Source organism: Schistocerca gregaria, chromosome 2, assembly GCF_023897955.1.
Source record: "Schistocerca gregaria isolate iqSchGreg1 chromosome 2, iqSchGreg1.2, whole genome shotgun sequence".
In the NCBI taxonomy this organism is placed as follows: domain Eukaryota; kingdom Metazoa; phylum Arthropoda; class Insecta; order Orthoptera; family Acrididae; genus Schistocerca; species Schistocerca gregaria.
The window spans coordinates 913,184,023-913,203,189 of NC_064921.1; the positions used below are offsets into that span (position 1 = coordinate 913,184,023).

Sequence of the window (19,167 nt, forward strand, 5' to 3'; positions counted from 1 at the left end):
ATTCTGAGGTAATTATCGTCAAGAAAGGAGTTTGTCTATTTATAACAGGATCACGGTCAGAGCCCGTCCCAGACACTCCTGGAAGAATATATTCACACCCTTGGGAATCCTCACTATGTCTTGCAGGTTCATTCTCTCACTGATCTCCTTCTTTATAAAAAGTAAAATGTTATACGGATTCAACAGTATGCATCACGTACGTGATATGCGAAATAACATGATTTACACAAAGAAAAAATGTTTGAGCGTGGTAGTGAAAGGATTACCTTACGCAAGCATCAAGATATACCATGCTCACCAGCTCTTGTCAGAACTGTCATTTGGTGAACCGTGCAAATTCAATAATCATTTAAAACATTATCTTAAACAAAAATCCTTTTACTCTAAATAAGAATTTCTGGAAAATCAACAATAATCTCCATTTTACAACTTAATTCCTATAAGTACAATTACTGTAGAGTATTCTAGCTATTCCTAGCCATGCATTGCCGTGACTCAATCTGGTTGGACAGAAAAGAAAGAAAAGAGAAGGTACACATTTCTAACATATATGAGAATTGAATATACGTCCCAATATTCTTCTCCCCATGTCTCTGTCCATCATCTCCTCCCCCTTTCTTTGTTCATCTCCTCATTCTTCCTCCCCTCTCTGTCCACGATATTCTCCCTGCTCTCTCCATCCATCTTCTCCTCCCCCTCTATTTGCATCTCCTCCTTCCCTCTCTCTCTGCCCATCTCCTCCCACACCTCCCCCTGGCCTTTGCCTTTGTTTATTGTTATTGCAAATCCAGATTATATAGTAGTATTCTAATCATAAACCGATAAAATTTCCGTATTTGCAAACGACGTTTCACAAATATACCAGGTGATCAAAAAGTCACTATAAATTTGAAAACTTAATAAGACACGGAATAATGTAGGTAGAGAGGCAAAAATTGACAACATGCTTGGAATGACATGGGGTTTTATTATAACAAAAAAAAAACACCCCACATTGCTAGACGCGTGAAAGATCGCTTGCACACGTCGTTTGGTGATGATCGTGTGCTCAGACGCCACTTTCGTCATGCTTGGCCTCCCAGGACCCCAGACCTCAGTCCGTGTGATTATTGGCTTTGGGGTTACCTGAAGTCGCAAGTGTATCGTGATCGACCGACATCTCTAGGAATGCTGAAAGACAACATCCGACGCCAATTCCTCACCATAACTCCGGACGTGCTTTACAGTGCTGTTCACAACGTTATTCTTCGACTACAGCTATTGTTGAGAAATGATGGTGGACATATTGAGCATTTCCTGTAAAGAATATTTGCTTTGTCTTATTTTGTTATGCTAATTATTGCTATTGTGATCAGATGAAGCGCTATCTGTCGGACATTTTTTGAACGTTTATATTTTTTTGGTTCTAATAAAACCCCATGTCATTTCAAGCACGTTTGTCAATTTGTACCTCTCTATCTACATTATTGCGTCATTTACTCAGCTTTCAAATTTATACTGACTTTTTGATCACCCAGTATATATTTTAAAAATGTGTAGCCCGTGTTTGTCCAAACGTTTATTACACCAATGTACAAAAATTTGAAGTAAATCGGCCGAGTAGTTTTTGAGATTTCTGGTAATAATTTTCCCTTTTACTTATTACATATCTATTTATATAGTACATATATTTAAAAATAGGTATATATAAACACGCGCATATTCGAATTCAATGTTGTGTCAAAATTTCAAACCAGTCGGTTAAGAAATTTCAAAGATTTTAAGATTTTGCGCAGAAGAACATTTACATTTTTATATAGGTTTTCCCTATAATCGTTGCATATATATTTGTATATTGTACATGGCGCTCCAGCACACTTGAAAATAAACGCGCATATTTGAATGCAACGTTTTGTCAAAATTTCAGAGCAGTCGATGACGATCTTTCAGAGATATGCGATTCTGAACAAACAAACATTTATATTTTATTTTTATAGATTATAATGTAATGAACCACTTATTGTCGCTGTAATATCTTGTGTGTATTAGCTGTACAGCATCTTAGTATTTGTATGATGATGCAACGAATTTGCGCAGTATTTAGTAAAAGTCTGTAATTGAATTAACATAATACTTCCTCAATAATAATGCGTTATTCATGATCATTATGGCCGTAGAAACCTGGCCATGAAGTCAAGTATGTCCCTAACAATAGATACTCTAACAGTAACATGTAACGTGTTCTACATATGAGCGAAACACTCACTACATGGAACAAGGAATAATAAAATAAAAGGATATTATCAGATTAAAGTAAATCTTAAACATTCTATTTCAGCTAAGGGGCCATTATCAGTTGATTTCGTGCGCTGGTTATAAAAGCTCTGCTGTTCTTCCTAATATCTCTGTCGATACCCTCAATAGCTTCCGTTATCTTAGAAATATGATCACTAAAGAAAATTGCTATAAATACAGAGAAAAACATTCGGCCAAACTACTGACAGATGACTGCTGAAGCGCGAGAATGTATTCGTACTCACCAGGGCTCACGAAGATGGCGAGCAGAATCAGCAGCGCCTGAAGAAGATCTTGAGACACTCGGACATCCATTTTGCACAAGACTGTTGTCAACACTTCTGAAAGGAAGCTGTGTGATTCCGAGAGCCGGCGGTGCTGGGTGCTACTTGTATGATAAAAAGGGGTGGGGAGCACTTTCCGGTGCACTTCTATTACGCTTATCTATTCGTCATTGCCGCTCACTTCCTGGTCCACGACTTCAAGTTCCTATTTCGCACACTTCCGTGTCCCCTTTCCCCTCAGCTGCCTCTTACACGAGCCGTGACGTATCCCCATCCATTAATTCCATCTCAATGTTGCTAAAGTCACAACAAAGAAAGAGTGCTGCTGATCTCGACATTGAAGTACACGGATCGAATCCCATTGATGGAATGTTTTGTAATCGTACGTTATATGTGGGACAAGTTGAAACTGTTAGAAGCTGATCTCGGGAAAGAGCAGTTTGGCTACCAGACAACATTGAACCTACAACTTACTTCAGAAAACAGACTGAAGACAGGCAAGCCTACATTTAACAGCATTCTAAAATTCGAAGAAACCTTTCGACAATGATAACTCAAAGCATTCTTTGAAATTATGAAAGTGTCAGGAATAAATACAGGAAATGAAAGATTATAATTTGTATAGAAATCTGACTGCAGTTATAAGAGCCAAAGAACATAAAAGAGGGCAATAATTGAGAGAGGAGTGGAACAATAATTATATTCTACCCTGAAGAGCCAAAGAAACTGGTACACTTGAGTAATATCCTGTAAGGCCCCCACGAGCACGCAGAAGTGCCGCAACACGACGTGGCAAAGACTCGACTAATATCTTAAGTAGTGCTGGAGGTAACTGACACCATGAGTCTTGCAGGACTGTCCATAAATCCTTAAGAGTACGAGGGGATGAAGGTCTCTTCTGAACAGAACGTTGCAAAGCATCGCAGATATGCTCAATAATGTTCATGTCTGGGGAGTTTGGTGGCCATCGGAAGTGTTTAAACTCAGAAGAGTGTTCCTGGAGCCACCCTTTAGCAATTCTAGACCTGTGGGGTGTCGCATTGTCCTGCTGGAATTTTCCAAGTCCGTCGTAATGCACAATGGACAAACAGGATGCTTACGTACGTGTCACCTGTCAGAGTCGTATCAGGTGTCCCATATCACTCCAACTGCATATGCCTCACACCACTATAGAGCCTCCACCAGCTTGAACTGCCCCTGCTGACATGCAGGGTCCATAGAGTCATGAGGTTGTCTCCATACTCATACGCATCCATCCGCTCGTTACAATTTGAAACGAGATTCGTCCGATCAGGTAACATGCTTCCAGTCTTCAACAGTCAATTACCGGTGTTGACGGGCTCAGGGGAGCCATAAAGGTTGTTGTTGTGCAGTCATAAAGGGTATATGAGTGGGCCTTCGGCTCCGAAAGCTCATATCGATGATGGTTCGTTGAATGGTCCGCTCGCTGACACTTGTTGATGGCCGAGCATTGAAATCAAAGCAATCTGCGGAAGGGTTGCATTTCTATCACCTTGAACGATTCTCTTCAGTCGTCGTTGGTCCCGTTCTTGCAGGGTCTTTTTCCAACAGCAGCGATATCGGAGATCTTATGTTTTATCGGATTCCTGATATTCACGGTTCACTCATGAAATGGTCGTACGGGAAATTCCCACTTCATCGCATCAGCATTGACTACTTTCTGAAGAACTGCACCAATGGCGATATCACTTGTGTCCATTGTGACCATGAGTGGCACATTTGGCAGGGGTAGGACAAGAGCCATTGCCTTTGTGAGGTTGGTCTCTGCTCGGCAGAATGTGATTTGCATTTGCGATGTTCATACCAATTTCTTCTTGCTATGAATGTTTGGTACAGTGGGATCACCGTTGAGTGGGGCTTTAAATTTCTAACATGTTGACAAATGGTGATCATAAAGACTGATTATTCCTACAAATTGTGATACGTTTATCGAAGTTGTAACTGTCCGATGAATTCAGACCATTCTGGTTTTGGTTTAATGCTGTCATCAACTAGAATGTGCCTTCATTTATATGACCCTCCATCTTGAAGGATGGCATGAACTAATTTGAAGTCATGCTCATGGTCTTGGTTGTTTTGGGAGAAAATCAAAATATTATCAAGATATTCATAGCAATAGTCTATTTTAAAGAGGATACCATAAATGAATCTCTGCCAAGTTTTGGTAGCATTTTTCAGACTATAAGGCATGTTCAGGTATTCAAACAGGCCGAAAGGGGTAATGATCACTACACTCCTGGAAATTGAAATAAGAACACCGTGAATTCATTGTCCCAGGAAGGGGAAACTTTATTGACACATTCCTGGGGTCAGATACATCACATGATCACACTGACAGAACCACAGGCACATAGACACAGGCAACAGAGCATGCACAATGTCGGCACTAGTACAGTGTATATCCACCTTTCGCAGCAATGCAGACTGCTATTCTCCCATGGAGACGATCCTAGAGATGCTGGATGTAGTCCTGTGGAACGGCTTGCCATGCCATTGCACCTGACGCCTCAGTTGGACCAGCGTTCGTGCTGGACGTGCAGACCGCGTGAGACGACGCTTCATCCAGTCCCAAACATGCTCAATGGGGGACAGATCCGGAGATATTGCTGGCCAGGGTAGTTGACTTACACCTTCTAGAGCACGTTGGGTGGCACGGGATACATGCGGACGTGCATTGTCCTGTTGGAACAGCAAGTTCCCTTGCCGGTCTAGGAATGGTAGAACGATGGGTTCGATGAGGGTTTGGATGTACCGTGCACTATTCAGTGTCCCCTCGACGATCACCAGAGGTGTACGGCCAGTGTAGGAGATCGCTCCCTACACCATGATGCCGGGTGTTGGCCCTGTGTGCCTCGGTCGTATGCAGTCCTGATTGTGGCGCTCACCTGCACGGCGCCAAACACGCATACGACCATCATTGGCACAAAGGCAGAAGCGACTCTCATCGCTGAAGACGACACGTCTCCATTCGTCCATCCATTCACGCCTGTCGCGACACCACTGGAGGCGGGCTGCACGATGTTGGGGCGTGAGCGGAAGACGGCCTAACGGGGTGCGGGACCGTAGCCCAGCTTCATGGAGACGGTTGCGAATGGTCCTCGCCGATACCCCAGGAGCAACAGTGTCCCTAATTTGCTGGGAAGTGGCGGTGCGGTCCCCTACGGCACTGCGTAGGATCCTACGGTCTTGGCGTGCATCCGTGCGTCGCTGCGGTTCGGTCCCAGGTCGACGGGCACGTGCACCTTCCGCCGACCACTGGCGACAACATCGATGTACCGTGTACTCACGCCCCACGTGTTGAGCAATTCGGCGGTACGTCCACCCGGCCTCCCGCATGCCCACTATACGCCCTCGCTCAAAGTCCGTCAACTGCACATACGGTTCACGTCCACGCTGTCGCGGCATGCTACCAGTGTTAAAGACTGCGATGGTGCTACGTATGCCACGGCAAACTGGCTGACACTGACGGCGGCGGTGCACAAATGCTGCGCAGCTAGCGCCATTCGACGGCCAACACCACGGTTCCTGGTGTGTCCGCTGTGCCGTGCGTGTGATCATTGCTTGTACAGCCCTCTCGCAGTGTCCGGAGCAAGTATGGTGGGTCTGACACAGCGGTGTCAATGTGTTCTTTTTTCCATTTCCAGGACTGTATTATAGAGGCACCACCGTTTAGGATAGGGTAAGTTAGTTTTGTGCAATATTCTTAGCACAAGTTACAAATTTACAGCCAGGTGTGGCTGGATTGCAGTATGTTATGCATACCAACAGTTGCGAAGTAGAATAGAGGCCAGATGGCCACCAAATTGCTGAAACAGTACACGTAGCGGTTTTGCATGTCGCAAATCACAGGCAGAAGGGGCCCACTGGCTAATCTAGACTGTTATGATTACGTGACGTGAAGTGGCGTGTGGTAAAACAGAGGCACACAGCCGCGTATAAATAGGTGCGGGTTTCTCACGAGATTCATTCAAGCGTGGCAGCTCTCCAGTACGGCGGGGCGTGTCACACCAGCAGCTACACGCAGCAGCAGATGGGGTGCCAGCGTTACGGTCCATGGCGGGTCGCTGGTTCGACCCTTGAGGCCGACACGGGGTCCGTACCAGCCACCGGTGGGCCACTCCATGGCTCGCTACTGCAGGCAAGCGTCCTGGCTTCCAACACACGCCAGAGGCATCCCAAGGCGAGGGCTGCAGATTAGGACGCCGGATTGCGAGTGCTTGTTGTCGCCGTGATCCCAGCCACTCTGGCGAGAACCACGCAGCTGGCCGCCTGCGGCTCACACCGAATGCTGCTGAGTCGGCAGAGACATAGACCACTGAGTCAACTGCCGGCATCCTGACGACGATGCAACTCCGCTGGCGTACAAGGCCAACACACAGCAGTGCATGCACGGGATGCTGAGACAGCCATTCCACGCCAAGCCGTTTCAGAGACAGCGAAGTAGAGTCCTCAGCTTTGAGGGACCCAGTGACGCAGATTGAGAGGAATGGGGGCACTGTAGCTGGAAACAATAAATCACTTGGAAAGCTCAGACGAGTCTTAATGCGGTGCCTTCTACCTCTTCCTGCTACATTTGATCATCCTGATATATTCAGTGCCAGAAGTCGTCACTACATTTGGTGTCAGAACAGCAGACGTCGTCTGTCCAGTACGACGTTCGAGCCCACTGCCCACATTACATTCACAAGATGTGGTGAGTTTCGACCAGTTTTCTTTTGAGTATTGGACGTTTTCTTTCCTTTTTGTGTATGGCTCATGGCAGGCCATTTTAGATGTTTTGCGTATATATATATATATATATATATATATATATATATATATATATATATATATATATATATATATATATATCAGAATAAGTGTTAGTATATTTGGGGCAGTAAGATTTTTTTTCGTAGCATTTAATTACTTTTGCATTGGTTTGGGTATGATGTTACCCAGTATGATGATACTGAGGTGTAGGGAGTCAGGTTATTCTTGTACTTAAATGTTTTGTTTCGGGACTAACTGGGAATGAAAGCAACACAATGGCAGAGTCAGGGACGCGAGTTGTGTCAAATCCAGAAGCGGTACGGATTTTGTTGGAAAATGTATCACAATTGACAGCAGACGCAGTTGAGAAATGAATTAACATCTAGAAGTGAGTGGGATATCACACCTGATCAGTCGTTGTTGCCTAAGGAGATTGATACAGCTGCCGCGAGCATGATTATTCCGTTTTCTGGCAAGGCATCTGAGGATGTGCGTTCGTTAGTGGGGGACTTGGAGAGTTCAGCGGTGATGAATGGTTGTTCTGATGACCAGTTGTTACATACAGCCAAGATTAGACGAATAGGTGAAGCGAAAACATATGTAAGGTGTTCTGAGGCCTTAAGGATGGCAGGACAGTTTAAGCAGTTAAATGAAGGGCTTTTACAAAGGTACAAAAAACAGAATAGCACTCGGTACTTTAGAGAGAGGTTTAGTACAATGACAAAGAGACAGGGGGAGACGATGGAGAAATTTGCGGACAGGATAAGGGAAATTAATGAGTATACTTACGAGTTCGGTCAGAGCGATTAAGCGAATAGTGTTCTGTTGCAGGAGTCTGAGTAAAGGGCACTTGATGTATTTTTGAGAGGGTTACCGGCGCATATGTCACGGAAACTGCGCGAAGGGACTCCAAAAGATTTGTATTCGGCCATTCAGCTGGCAATTCAATGTGAGGAAATAGACGTGGCAACAGCGGTATGCGAGAGGCAAACAGTGTTTACAGCGGGTGTGAAACGTTTCAAGTGTGGTCATATGGGACACGTGCAGAGGCAACGTACCCAGTCAACGAGGAATATAGGAAGAGATGGAAATCGGCAGCTGGGAGGATAGAGAAGCGGAAATAGGAGAAGTGTACAAGCGTTAAACGGCAGAGGGGGCCCGAGACACACCTAAGGGATCTCCCGTTTAATTTCAGTGTTACAAATACGTATGCAGAGGCGGAATGTTCAGTGGTAGGATAAATAGGAACTTAAATGTTTGAGATTTTGTTGGACACAGGGGTGCAAGTGTAAGCGGCTACTAGGAATATAAGGGGGCGAAGGAAGCTAGACCCACCACATTAGAGATTGTGTGGAGTGGGGGATAAGGAGGTCACGCTTTTGGGGTCGGTGACAGTTGACTTTAGAATAGAGAAAGTCCGATTTAATGCATGCTTGGAGGTAGTACCATGGGTAACGAGGGCTATGACATGATCCTACGAGTAGATTTCTTGCATCAACATCATGCCAAAATTGACCTTGGACAATGAACTGTGGAACTTGGTGGAATGTTATTTCAGACAGGGGAAACTGTTGTCAATGCAGAGCTGTCACAAGGTGCATTCAACGTAATGAACAGACCAACTGAACCACGTACATTAGCATTAAGGCTTAATTCGCATGAGTGTGTGTCTAGAGGCACCGGGAAGCCGCTTTGGGTAAGTGTGGAGTCAAATTTACCTGTGTGTACAGTATGTGTTATTGAACCATTGGAGGATAATGAAGTTTTGGGTCCATTGGGTTGTTTTGTGAAACGTAGTGTTGTACGCGTAGAGGAGGGGAACGACGGGCGAATAGACGCGAATTTGAGGAAAGGAATTTTAGTAGAAAATTTGGATGTACCAGATGACGAAGCACGTGTTCGAGAGTCAAGCAAAGCGATCAACGATTAACTGTCGATAGAACTGCATTGCGTGGCAAAATTAAGTATTTGAAAGGAGGAGAAAGAGAGCATATGGAAGAATTGTTGTGGGAATTTAAGGATTTGTTTTTTCCACAAGGGCCGTTACCAGCAACTCCATTAGTTCAACGTAGGATACCAACATGGAATGAAGCACCTGTTTACCGTAAACCAAACAGAATACCGAGGTATTTGCAGCCGATTGTGGAGGATTTCATTGATCATCAGCTTGCGGACGGTATTATAGAACATAGTAATAGTTGCTGGGGAGCGGGCATTGTCGTTGTGCCTAAAAAATCTATGGATGGAGCTAAGAAATTCACGTTCTGTTGTGACTACCGATACCTCAATAATAAGACAGTAATGGGCACATACACCATTCCAAACATGTCGAAGACTTTGGATCACATAGGATAGTGACAGTACTTTTCTACGATTGATTTGACAAGAGGTTATCATCAGTTAGAGGTGGCTCCAGAGGATGGTCCAAAAACGGCTTTCTCTACTCTTGGAGGACATTACCAATGCATTAGAATGCCATTCGGTTTGAAAAACGCTCCGGCAACGCTTCAGAGGTTGCTAGACAGTGTCTTGAGGGGTTTGAAACCACGGCAGTGTCTGGTCTATTTGCATGACATTAGAGTATTTTCATGTAGTATGGAGCAACATAGACATCGTATAAGGAAAGTCTTTATGAGGTTAAGAGTAGCTCGTTTGACGTTGAGCCTGGAGAAGTGTCATTTTGCATTAGAAGAAGTAAAATATTTGGGTCATTTTATCAGTAAGGACGGAGTGCGAACAAATTCGAGGTTGTACAGGCTGTAAGAGATTTTCGGGAACCGAAAATAGTTAAGGAAGTGCAGTGTTTCATCGAAATTTGCAATTTATATCGAAAGTTCGTGAAGGGTTTTGCAGATTTAGCACAGCCGTTGACGCAATTCTTACGGAAGGGTGTGAAATTTGAGTGGACAGAAGAGTGTCAGAAAGCGTTTGACAAACTGAAAGAAGTGTTAACATCAAGTCCGGTTCTTTCCAGATTTTGAAAAGGAGTTTATACTGGCATGCGATGCATCGAATCAAGCATTAGGGTGTGTTCTTAGGAAATTGATCGGAAAGAACATCCTGTAGCCCATGCGTCTAGGCAGTTGAATGCAGCAGATAGGAATTACTCAACAACGGTGCGGGAGATGCTTAGTGTAATCTATGAAATCACATATTTTAAATGTTATTTATATGGGAGAATATTTCGGGTAGTGACAGATCATGCTGCATTGAAGTGGTTGTTGGGGTTGAAGGATCCGTCCACTAGACTCGCTAGATGGGCTGTGAGGCTTAGTGAATTCGACTATGAGATGGTGGACAAGCCTGGGACGAAGCACAGTAATGCGGATGCACTAAGTAGGAAGGTGGCAAAAATAAAAGTCATAGGTCATACCTAGCAGTATGGCAAGAATTACAGGATGTGGACAACGATTGTAAATTGTATCGGACACAGCCACAATTTAATATGTACGCCGGTCTTCTGTGCAGGGAAACCAAGTTAGGGCCAAGGGTAGTAGTGCCAGCGAAGTTGAGGGATGAGGTTTTAAGGGAAGCACGTGATCACGTGTTACCTGGTCTTGGAGGATGTAGAGCGAAGAATAGAAGAGTAGCGGAGAAGTACTGGTAGAGAGATAGGAAAGGAGATATGGATCAGTTTGTCAAGAATTAAACTATGTGCGCAGAGAGCAGATTTGAGTCGGAAACAGATACAGCTACAATGATTTCCGGAAGCTACATGTCCTTTTTCTTTGTTGGGGATCGATGTCTTAGGACTTTTCAGGTGAAAACCATCGGGGAACAGATTCGTTCTGACAATAATAGACCATTTTTCGAGGTATGTGGAGATGATGACTATGCCAAATCAACAGGCAGCAATGGTCGCGCAAGCATTAGTAAATAACTGGATTTTGACGTTTGGTGTACGCAAGACAATAATTACTGATCAAGGGACCAACTTCATGTCGGATTTAATGAAGGAACTGTGTGAATTGCTGTACGTAAAGAAGTTGAGGACGAACGCGCTGCATCCAGAGGCCAACGAAAGGACAGAACGGGTACACAGAACAAACGTGAAGATGCTGAGTTTTTATGTGGATTCTCATCACCATCAGTGGGACGAGTATTTGAAGCATATTGTATGCGCATACAATGCAAAAGTCCATACGAATACCGGTTTGTCTCCATATGAGGTAGTGTACAGGCGAAAACTGCCGTCACCGTTTGATTTGGTGAGGCTACAGAAAGGAAGGATCGGTGAATCTGTACGTCAGTTCGCACGGACAGTTCGAGATGTTTGGAAACGGGTACAATAGGCGAATACAAAGTCTTTGGAAAGGCAGGAAGACGCAGTAAAGCGGAAAGGAAGTTTACCGCAGTATAGAGTGGGAGAATGGGTAATGATGTCCAGCCCCTATAAGCAAAAAGGAAAACGAAGTTCCTCACGAGGTATCAAGGGCCATACCAAGTTGTTGAAACCACATCCCCCGTTAATGTTAAGTTTCAGCTGCCAACTAGAACAACGATAGAACACACTGGGCGGTTACGGCTATTTAAGGGTTGCGCGGATGTGGTTCCAGGCGTGTCACAGGAAGGAAAGAGGAAGAAAGAGAGAGCCAAGAAAGGTGCTAAGCACAGAGAATATGTTGTATGTATTTTCGAATGTAGCCTGCTGCGGACAGCAGTCCTTTTAAAGAGGGAAGAAGGGCGATGGTGATCCCTGTCCTCAGGTCATTGAAAAGGAAAGTGTAGCGCCTGACCTATGTGGAGTGTTGTTGGAGGAGAAATCAAACGCAGTTCTGGAGAACTAAATGCGTCGGAGTAAATTTTGCAGCAAAGCCGTAATAAATATGTGTTGAACGATGTCAGAGTCGTACGATTTCCTGTTTAAATTTTTGGTTATCGACATTGCTGGGTCAGGAAAGTCGTGTTTATTGCACCATTTTATATAATATAAATTTAAGGATGAAAGTAGTCACACAATAGGTGTTGGGTTTAGATCAAAACTAGAGAATGTTGGAGGAAAATCTGTGAAGCAACAAATATGGGACATGTGCACGGTGCAGTTATTTTTAGCCAGGGGGAAAGGAACAGACTGTCCAAGGGACATTGTGAAGCCAAAATTGACTTTGCAACGGGTCGGGATGCATTTGATCTTCTCCACCTATTTAAAAATGAATAGTAGTAGCAAACTGTTTTGTGCCGAGAGTATTTGCAAAAGCGAAACGTTTAGAGCTCGAGGGCAGCGGAATTTTTATCAATGGAACTGCATGTAACATAATAGGACCAACCTTCCACCTGCCAGCGTCAATTTCAGGAGTCACGCAGCCACAGCTGTACTGGCAGAAGCCACTTAAAGAGTTTTTGCCAAGGCAGCATCTGACCTTGTTAAATCAAATTCTGGAGCCAGATCTGTTGAGATCCGTAAACCAGTTCATTTTAGAGCAAGAGGAGCGCATATCAGCCGAACAGCTTGTGCTACATGTCGCTCAGTATAGGGAAAGGCAATGGCAAATAACGATCATTTTGACCACCTCTGTGCCAAGTGTCATCGCAGTCTTAAATTTGTTATGTGTTATTTCCTTTCTGATCAGGCGGAGAGCTAATTCCAAGAGGGGACCAAGGAAGTCCAAGTCCCAGTGGATTGGATACCGAGGGCGTGAGACGAATAGGTAAGGGGTTGATCGAGCAGTGGTCGTCCAGTAAGGAATTTTTACGTTTTGTTTCATGCCGTGGTTTTACGGGGCAGTAGGCCACATTTAAGTCTTCTAATAGTAAGGAAATATGACCTAGGTGCCGATCCAAACAAGTTAAGAGCTAGTTAGGGGTCGTCCTGGGGAATGGGTCTTTCCGAAGAGAGGAATAATGTAGCGGCATCACCATTTAGGGTAGGGAAAGTTAGTTTTGTGCAATATTCTGAGCACAAGTTACAGCCAGGTGTAGGCCGGATTGCAGTGAGTTGCGCATACCAACAGTTGCGAAGTAGAATTGAGGCCAGATGGCCGTCAAATTGCTGAAAGAGTAAACGTAACGGTTTTGTATGTCACAAATCACAGGCAGAAGGGACCCACTGACCAATCTAACGTGTTATGAGTACATCACGCGAAGCAATGCGTATGGCAAAACAGAGGCACACAGCCGTGTATAAATAGGTGCGGGTTTCTAACGAGATTCATTCAAGTGTGGCAGCTCTCCTGGACGGCGGGGCGTGTCACATCACCTACTACATGCTACAACAGATGGGTCGCCAGCATCCCAGTCCACAGCGGGTCATTGGTTCGACCCTCTGAGGCCGACGTGGGTTCCGTAGACCACCAGCCAGCGGTGGGCCACTCTTTGGCTCCACTCTTTGGCTCACTACCACGGGCAATCTTCTGGGCTCCAACACACACTAGTGACATCCGGAGCGAGGGTTGCAGATTCAGCTACAGATCACAGGCACTTGTCGTCACCATGTCCTAAGCCACACTGGTGAGAAGCAAGCAGCTGGCCGCCTGCGGCTGACACCGAGCATCACTGAGTTGACTGCCGGCATCCTCACGATGACACAACTCCACTGGAGTACAAGGCTGACACACAGCAGCTTGTGCACGGGTTGCTGCAGCAGCCATTCCACGCCAAGCCATTTCGTAGACAGTGAAGTGGTGTCCTCAGTGTTGCGGGACCCGGTGACACAGATCGAGAGGAACTGGGGCACTGTAGTTAGAAACAATAAATCACTTGGAAAGCTTGGTCGACTCTTAATATGATGCCTTCTACCTCTTCCCGCTATATTTGGTCATCCTGATACATTCGGTGGCAGAACTTGTTACTACACTATCTTAGCAATGTCCTCTGGGTGCATCAGTATTTGCAGATAAGCCATTTTGCAGTCTATCACACTGAGGACTGTCTCACCTGCATATGAGTGTGTAAAATCCTGAAAGTTGGGGATGGAGTAATTATCATATATAGTTTGAGAATTGAACATTCTGTAGTCCCCACAAAACCAGAGAGAACTATCCTCTTTCCGATCAGTTTTATGGATGATGCCTAGCATGCAATGGGGGGATTTTCATCCCTCTGTATCAAACCATCCCATCCTCTGATTTTAAATTACCCATCTCAACCAGGGATGTTTATTTCCTGTTCACTGGTTATATAAAACTTAACATTTAATTTAAATTTATGGAGCCATACACAGAAAGTATTAATACACTATTACTATTTTAACAGTAACATGTGTGCTCATTAACTTTGGAGAAAATGTTTTTTATTCAAACATATCAAACTGAACTGTCATTCTTATTGTGTCATTGCTGCTTTATTCTAACCTTCAAAATCCATTATTTGTGACCTTTCAAGCCAAGTAGCACTATTAGTGAGTTGAGTACATGTATGTTTGTATGAACTATGGAATTTCAAAGTCTTTCTTCAAACAGAGCAAAATTTTGTTACTGTTTAATAGCAGTGCAATACCAGAAAGTGTGGAAACTATGCAAACACTGACAGTCCGGATACTGACAGTGGTGTTAAAAAGAGTGTAAATAAATGGTGCATCTAAAAGAACAAAATGGTAATGATGGTGCTAACAAAGAGAAATTTAGTAAATTTCTGGGAACTAAAAATTGTGAGAAGTCATAGCAGACTTGAAATTATAGACAGAAATTGTGTTCCTTTATCATGTTTTCAAAACTGGCAAAATACTAGGTCATGGCTGTCTGTAAGTGGCAAAGATTTGTTAATATTCACCGAGTGTTCAGAAGTTTGAGAACTTAGGTTGGGAAACAGGGAATGTGTGCATATCTATAAAGCATTTTTAAAAGCTGTAGAGGATGCAACATCAGGAGATAGGAATCACAACAACTTTGTTGTTCAGATCCACATATGTAATAGCTAAACAGAAATTATCATTCAAAACATATCCCAGGGTAATGGAAGTAAAATAGATTAATGATTTATCAGTCACTAATACGCTTCATTCTGAACTTGTATGCCAAAATATCATTATGTTTGTAGGAGCAGAAATGAAAAAAATTCACACTTCTTCATAAAATCAGGTACAATCTTTAATATCATTATGGATGAATACACTAAACAGATTCAGAAGGATGTAGGTTGCAGTAGGTACTGGGAGATGAAGAACCTTGCACAGGATAGAGTAGCATGGAGAGCTGCATTAGACTGAAGACAAACAACAACAACAACAATGGATGAATGTGCTTTTCAGAAGAAAATCACAAATTATATGTAGGTATTTAATATGTATCATACACAAGAAAAATATATAACCGTACTATGACATATCCTCCCCCCACTCCCCAGTGACAAAAGTGCAAATCACACTATGTTCTGATGACCATGAGCTGTCAGAGGTGTGAACAACCAATGACTGAAGGAGATCATTGGTCACCAGTTTGGCTGCTTGCAGAAGAGCAGGAGCTAAGCAGCATGCTTTGTGTTGCACTTGGCACATGGGAGGATAGTAAGAATGCAATGCACTTTGTGTTTCTGCAAATGGCTCATTAATGAGCATTCTAGTGCAGCACAAAGAGAATGGCATGTGCAACCACTCAACTGGGAGGTGAAGCTGGAGGCGCCAGATTAACCTTTATTTGCAGTGTTGAGCTCTGTTGCATTGGTGGTGCCTTTGACTTGGTGGCAGTCTGGCAGGGTGGAGTCATTTTGTGGATGGGAAGCCGCAAGTGACCTGCATGGCTAGGGCATGTGCTTGAGTTCTTGTGAAACACTGTAAAGATGGAGGAATAGGTTTTTATTATCTATGTGAAGACTCTTTGCTTGTTGATTAGTGCCATGGTACTGCTGATTTGTTGCCACAATCATGTCGATGGCCACTGCAAATTCTCGAATGGTAACTCGTTGTTGACACTGTTAGGTGTACCAGTGGACCCTGAGGCATGCGTCCTGCTGGAGGTGGTAACAGGGCAAAAACCCCAGGGATGAGGCACTGGGTCACATGGTGTATGGAAGCTGCTTCTTTGAGGTCAAGTGAGAAGTAGAAATGTCAAAGATAGTCCATGCCTAAAACCAGTGCATTTACATCAGTAGCGTGGAATGTCCATGGGCAGTGGAGAATTTCACTTATCTATAACACATGATCCTCCATGTACTGAGATCATAGGGTCATTGGTGGCTCAGAGTTAAGTTGACAATGTATCATTAAACTTCATAAACATGTCCATGACAACTGTACTAACAATGGTTTAGAGGAAGCAGCAGTGATTAGTAATCAAAACATTGTTGATCCCAGGTTCAAACCACACCACCCCCCAAATTTTGAGTAAATATCATTAGCAGTGGTGGCAAAAGATGTACAGGATAAGAAGTCACCCTCATTCTGGAAATGGCCTTGTGAGAGGGGGCAGAAGAGAAGCCAGACATCCAGGGCGCTCTTTTGGTGATGGCATGGAAAACTGTCCCTAAAGGTGGGAGAATCAACAATGATTAGTGGCATGAGGGTGCAGAAAGCAATGGTAACCACAGTATTAAAGACACCTACTGTGTACCCACAGTATTTGAGGCCTGAAATAGAAAAAAAAATGTCATGATTATCTCTCCATTGGTGAAAGATTCCAGACTAGTCCCCATTCGGATCTCCAGAAGGGGCTGCCAAGGTGTACGTAATCATGAGAGGAAGGTTAAATAACCAATGAATGGATATTGTTCTATAAGTCAGGCCATGGAACGGAAGAAGTTTGAATGTGGCAGGGAAACTAGAAAACCTGGAAAAGAAAATCCTAAGGCTTAATCTAGATATAGTGAGGGTCATTGAAGTGAAATGGAAAGAGGACAAGGATTTATGGTCAGGTGAATGTAGGGTAATATCAACAGCAGCATAAAATGGCATAATGGGAGTAGGTTTCATTATGAACAGGAAGATAGAGCAGAAAGTGAGTTAATGTGAACTTTTCAGTGAAAGGGTTGTTCTCATCAGAATTTCCAGAAAATCTACACCGACAACATTAGTTCAGGTACACAGGCCAATGTCACAAGCTGAAAATGAACAGCTAGGGAAAGTATATGAGGGTACTGAATGGGTAAGTCAGTATGTAAAGGGAGATGAAATTCTAATAGTCGTAGGGGATTTGAATGCGATGGTAGGGGATGGGGGAAAGCAAGGGTTCTGGGAGAATATGGGCTTGGTACTAGTCATGTGAGAGGAGAAAGCCTAATTGAGTTCTGCAATAAATTTCAGGTGTTATAGCAAACACTCTATTCAAGAATCACAAGAGGAGGAATATGCTCAGAAAAGGCTGGGAGATAGGTGAAGATTACAGTTAGATTACATCATACCGTAGTTAGGCAGAGATTCTGAAATCAGGTACTGGATTGTAAGATGTACACAGGAGCAGATCAGAATTTAGTAGTGATGAAGAGTCGGCTGAAGTTCAAGAGACAGTTCAGGAAGAATCAATGGGCAAAGAAGTAGGATACAGAAGTACTGAAGACTGAAGAGATATGCTTGAAGTGTTCTGAGCTTACAGATACTGTGATAAGCAATAGCTCAGTAGGCAATTCAATACTGGACTTCCATAAAAAAGGCAATCACAAAAACTGGAAAGAAAATCATAGGTACAAAGAAAGTAAATGCAAAGAAACCATGGATAACACAAGAAATAGTTCAGTTGATTGTTGCAAGAAGGAAGTACAATACTGTTCATGGAAATTCAAGAATACAAAAATACAAGTCACTTAGGAACGAAATTATTAGGAAGTACAGAGAAATTAAGGCAAAATGGCTCCAAGAAAAATGTGATGAAACTAAAAAAGAAATGATTATCAGACAGACTAAGTCAGCTTAGAGAAAAGCCAAAAGAACCTTTGGTGGTGGTAACATTAAGACGCAATGGGAACGCCACTGTTAAATGCAAGGAGAGAGAAGAATGGTGGAAAGAGTACACTGGGGCCCTCCATGAGGGGGATGGCTTCTCTGATGGGATGATAGGAGAAGAAACAGGAGTTGACATAAAAGTGATAGGGGATCCACCATTAGAATCAGGATTTAACTGATCTTTGGGAGACATATGATCAAATAAGGCAGAAGGAATAGATAACGTTCAATCAGAATTTCTAAAATTATGGGGGGAAATGGCAACAAAACGAGTGTTCACATTGGTGTGTAGAATGGATGAGTCTGGCAATATGCCATTTGACTTTTGGAAAAACACCATCCACAAAATTCCAAAGATTGCAGAAGGCGATAAGTGTGAGAATTATTGCACAATCAGCTTAAAAGCTCAAGCATCCAAGTTCCTGACAAGGATAAGATACAGAAGAATGGAAAAGAAAACTGAAGATATGTTATATGACAATCTGTTTGCCTTTAGGAAAGGAAAAGGCACTAGAGAGGCAATTCTGACATTGCAGTTGATAATGGAAGCAAGACTGGAAAAAAAAACTGAAACATATTCATAGGATTTGTTGCCCTGGAAAACGTGCTCATCAGTGTACAATGGTTCAATATGCTAGAAATCCTAGAAAAATAGGGGTAAGCTATAGGGAAAGACAGGAAATGTATAATATGTACAAGAACCAAAAAGAAACAATAAGAGTGGGAGACAAAGAATGAAGTGCTTGGATTAAAAAGGTTTTAAGACAGGGCTATAGTCTTCCGCTCCTTCTGTTCAGTCTGTACATCAAAGAAGCAATGATGGTAATAAAAGAAAGGTTCAATAGGTGAAAGGATATCAATGACAAGATTTGGTTATTATATTGCTACCCTCAGTTGAAGAGAAGAAGAATTACAGACGTGCTGAATGGAATTAACAGTCTAATGAGTACAGAATCTTGATTGAGAGTAAATCGAAGAAAGGTAAATGTAATGAGAAGTAGCAGAAATGAGAAAAGCAAGACACTTAAC

The 19,167-nt window shown here is 43.3% G+C and overlaps 1 protein-coding gene across 1 annotated transcript in view; it reads right to left on the minus strand.

Moving 5' to 3' along the window:
* Positions 1–2,855, minus strand: part of LOC126336645 (uncharacterized) — a 49,586-nt gene extending 46,731 nt beyond the window's left edge. The window contains exon 1 of the mRNA XM_050000568.1: positions 2,520–2,855. Coding sequence (XP_049856525.1) covers positions 2,520–2,589 — 70 coding nt within the window. The 5' untranslated portion in view covers positions 2,590–2,855. The remainder of the gene's footprint in view (positions 1–2,519) is intronic.
* Positions 2,856–19,167: the final 16,312 nt, after the last annotated feature.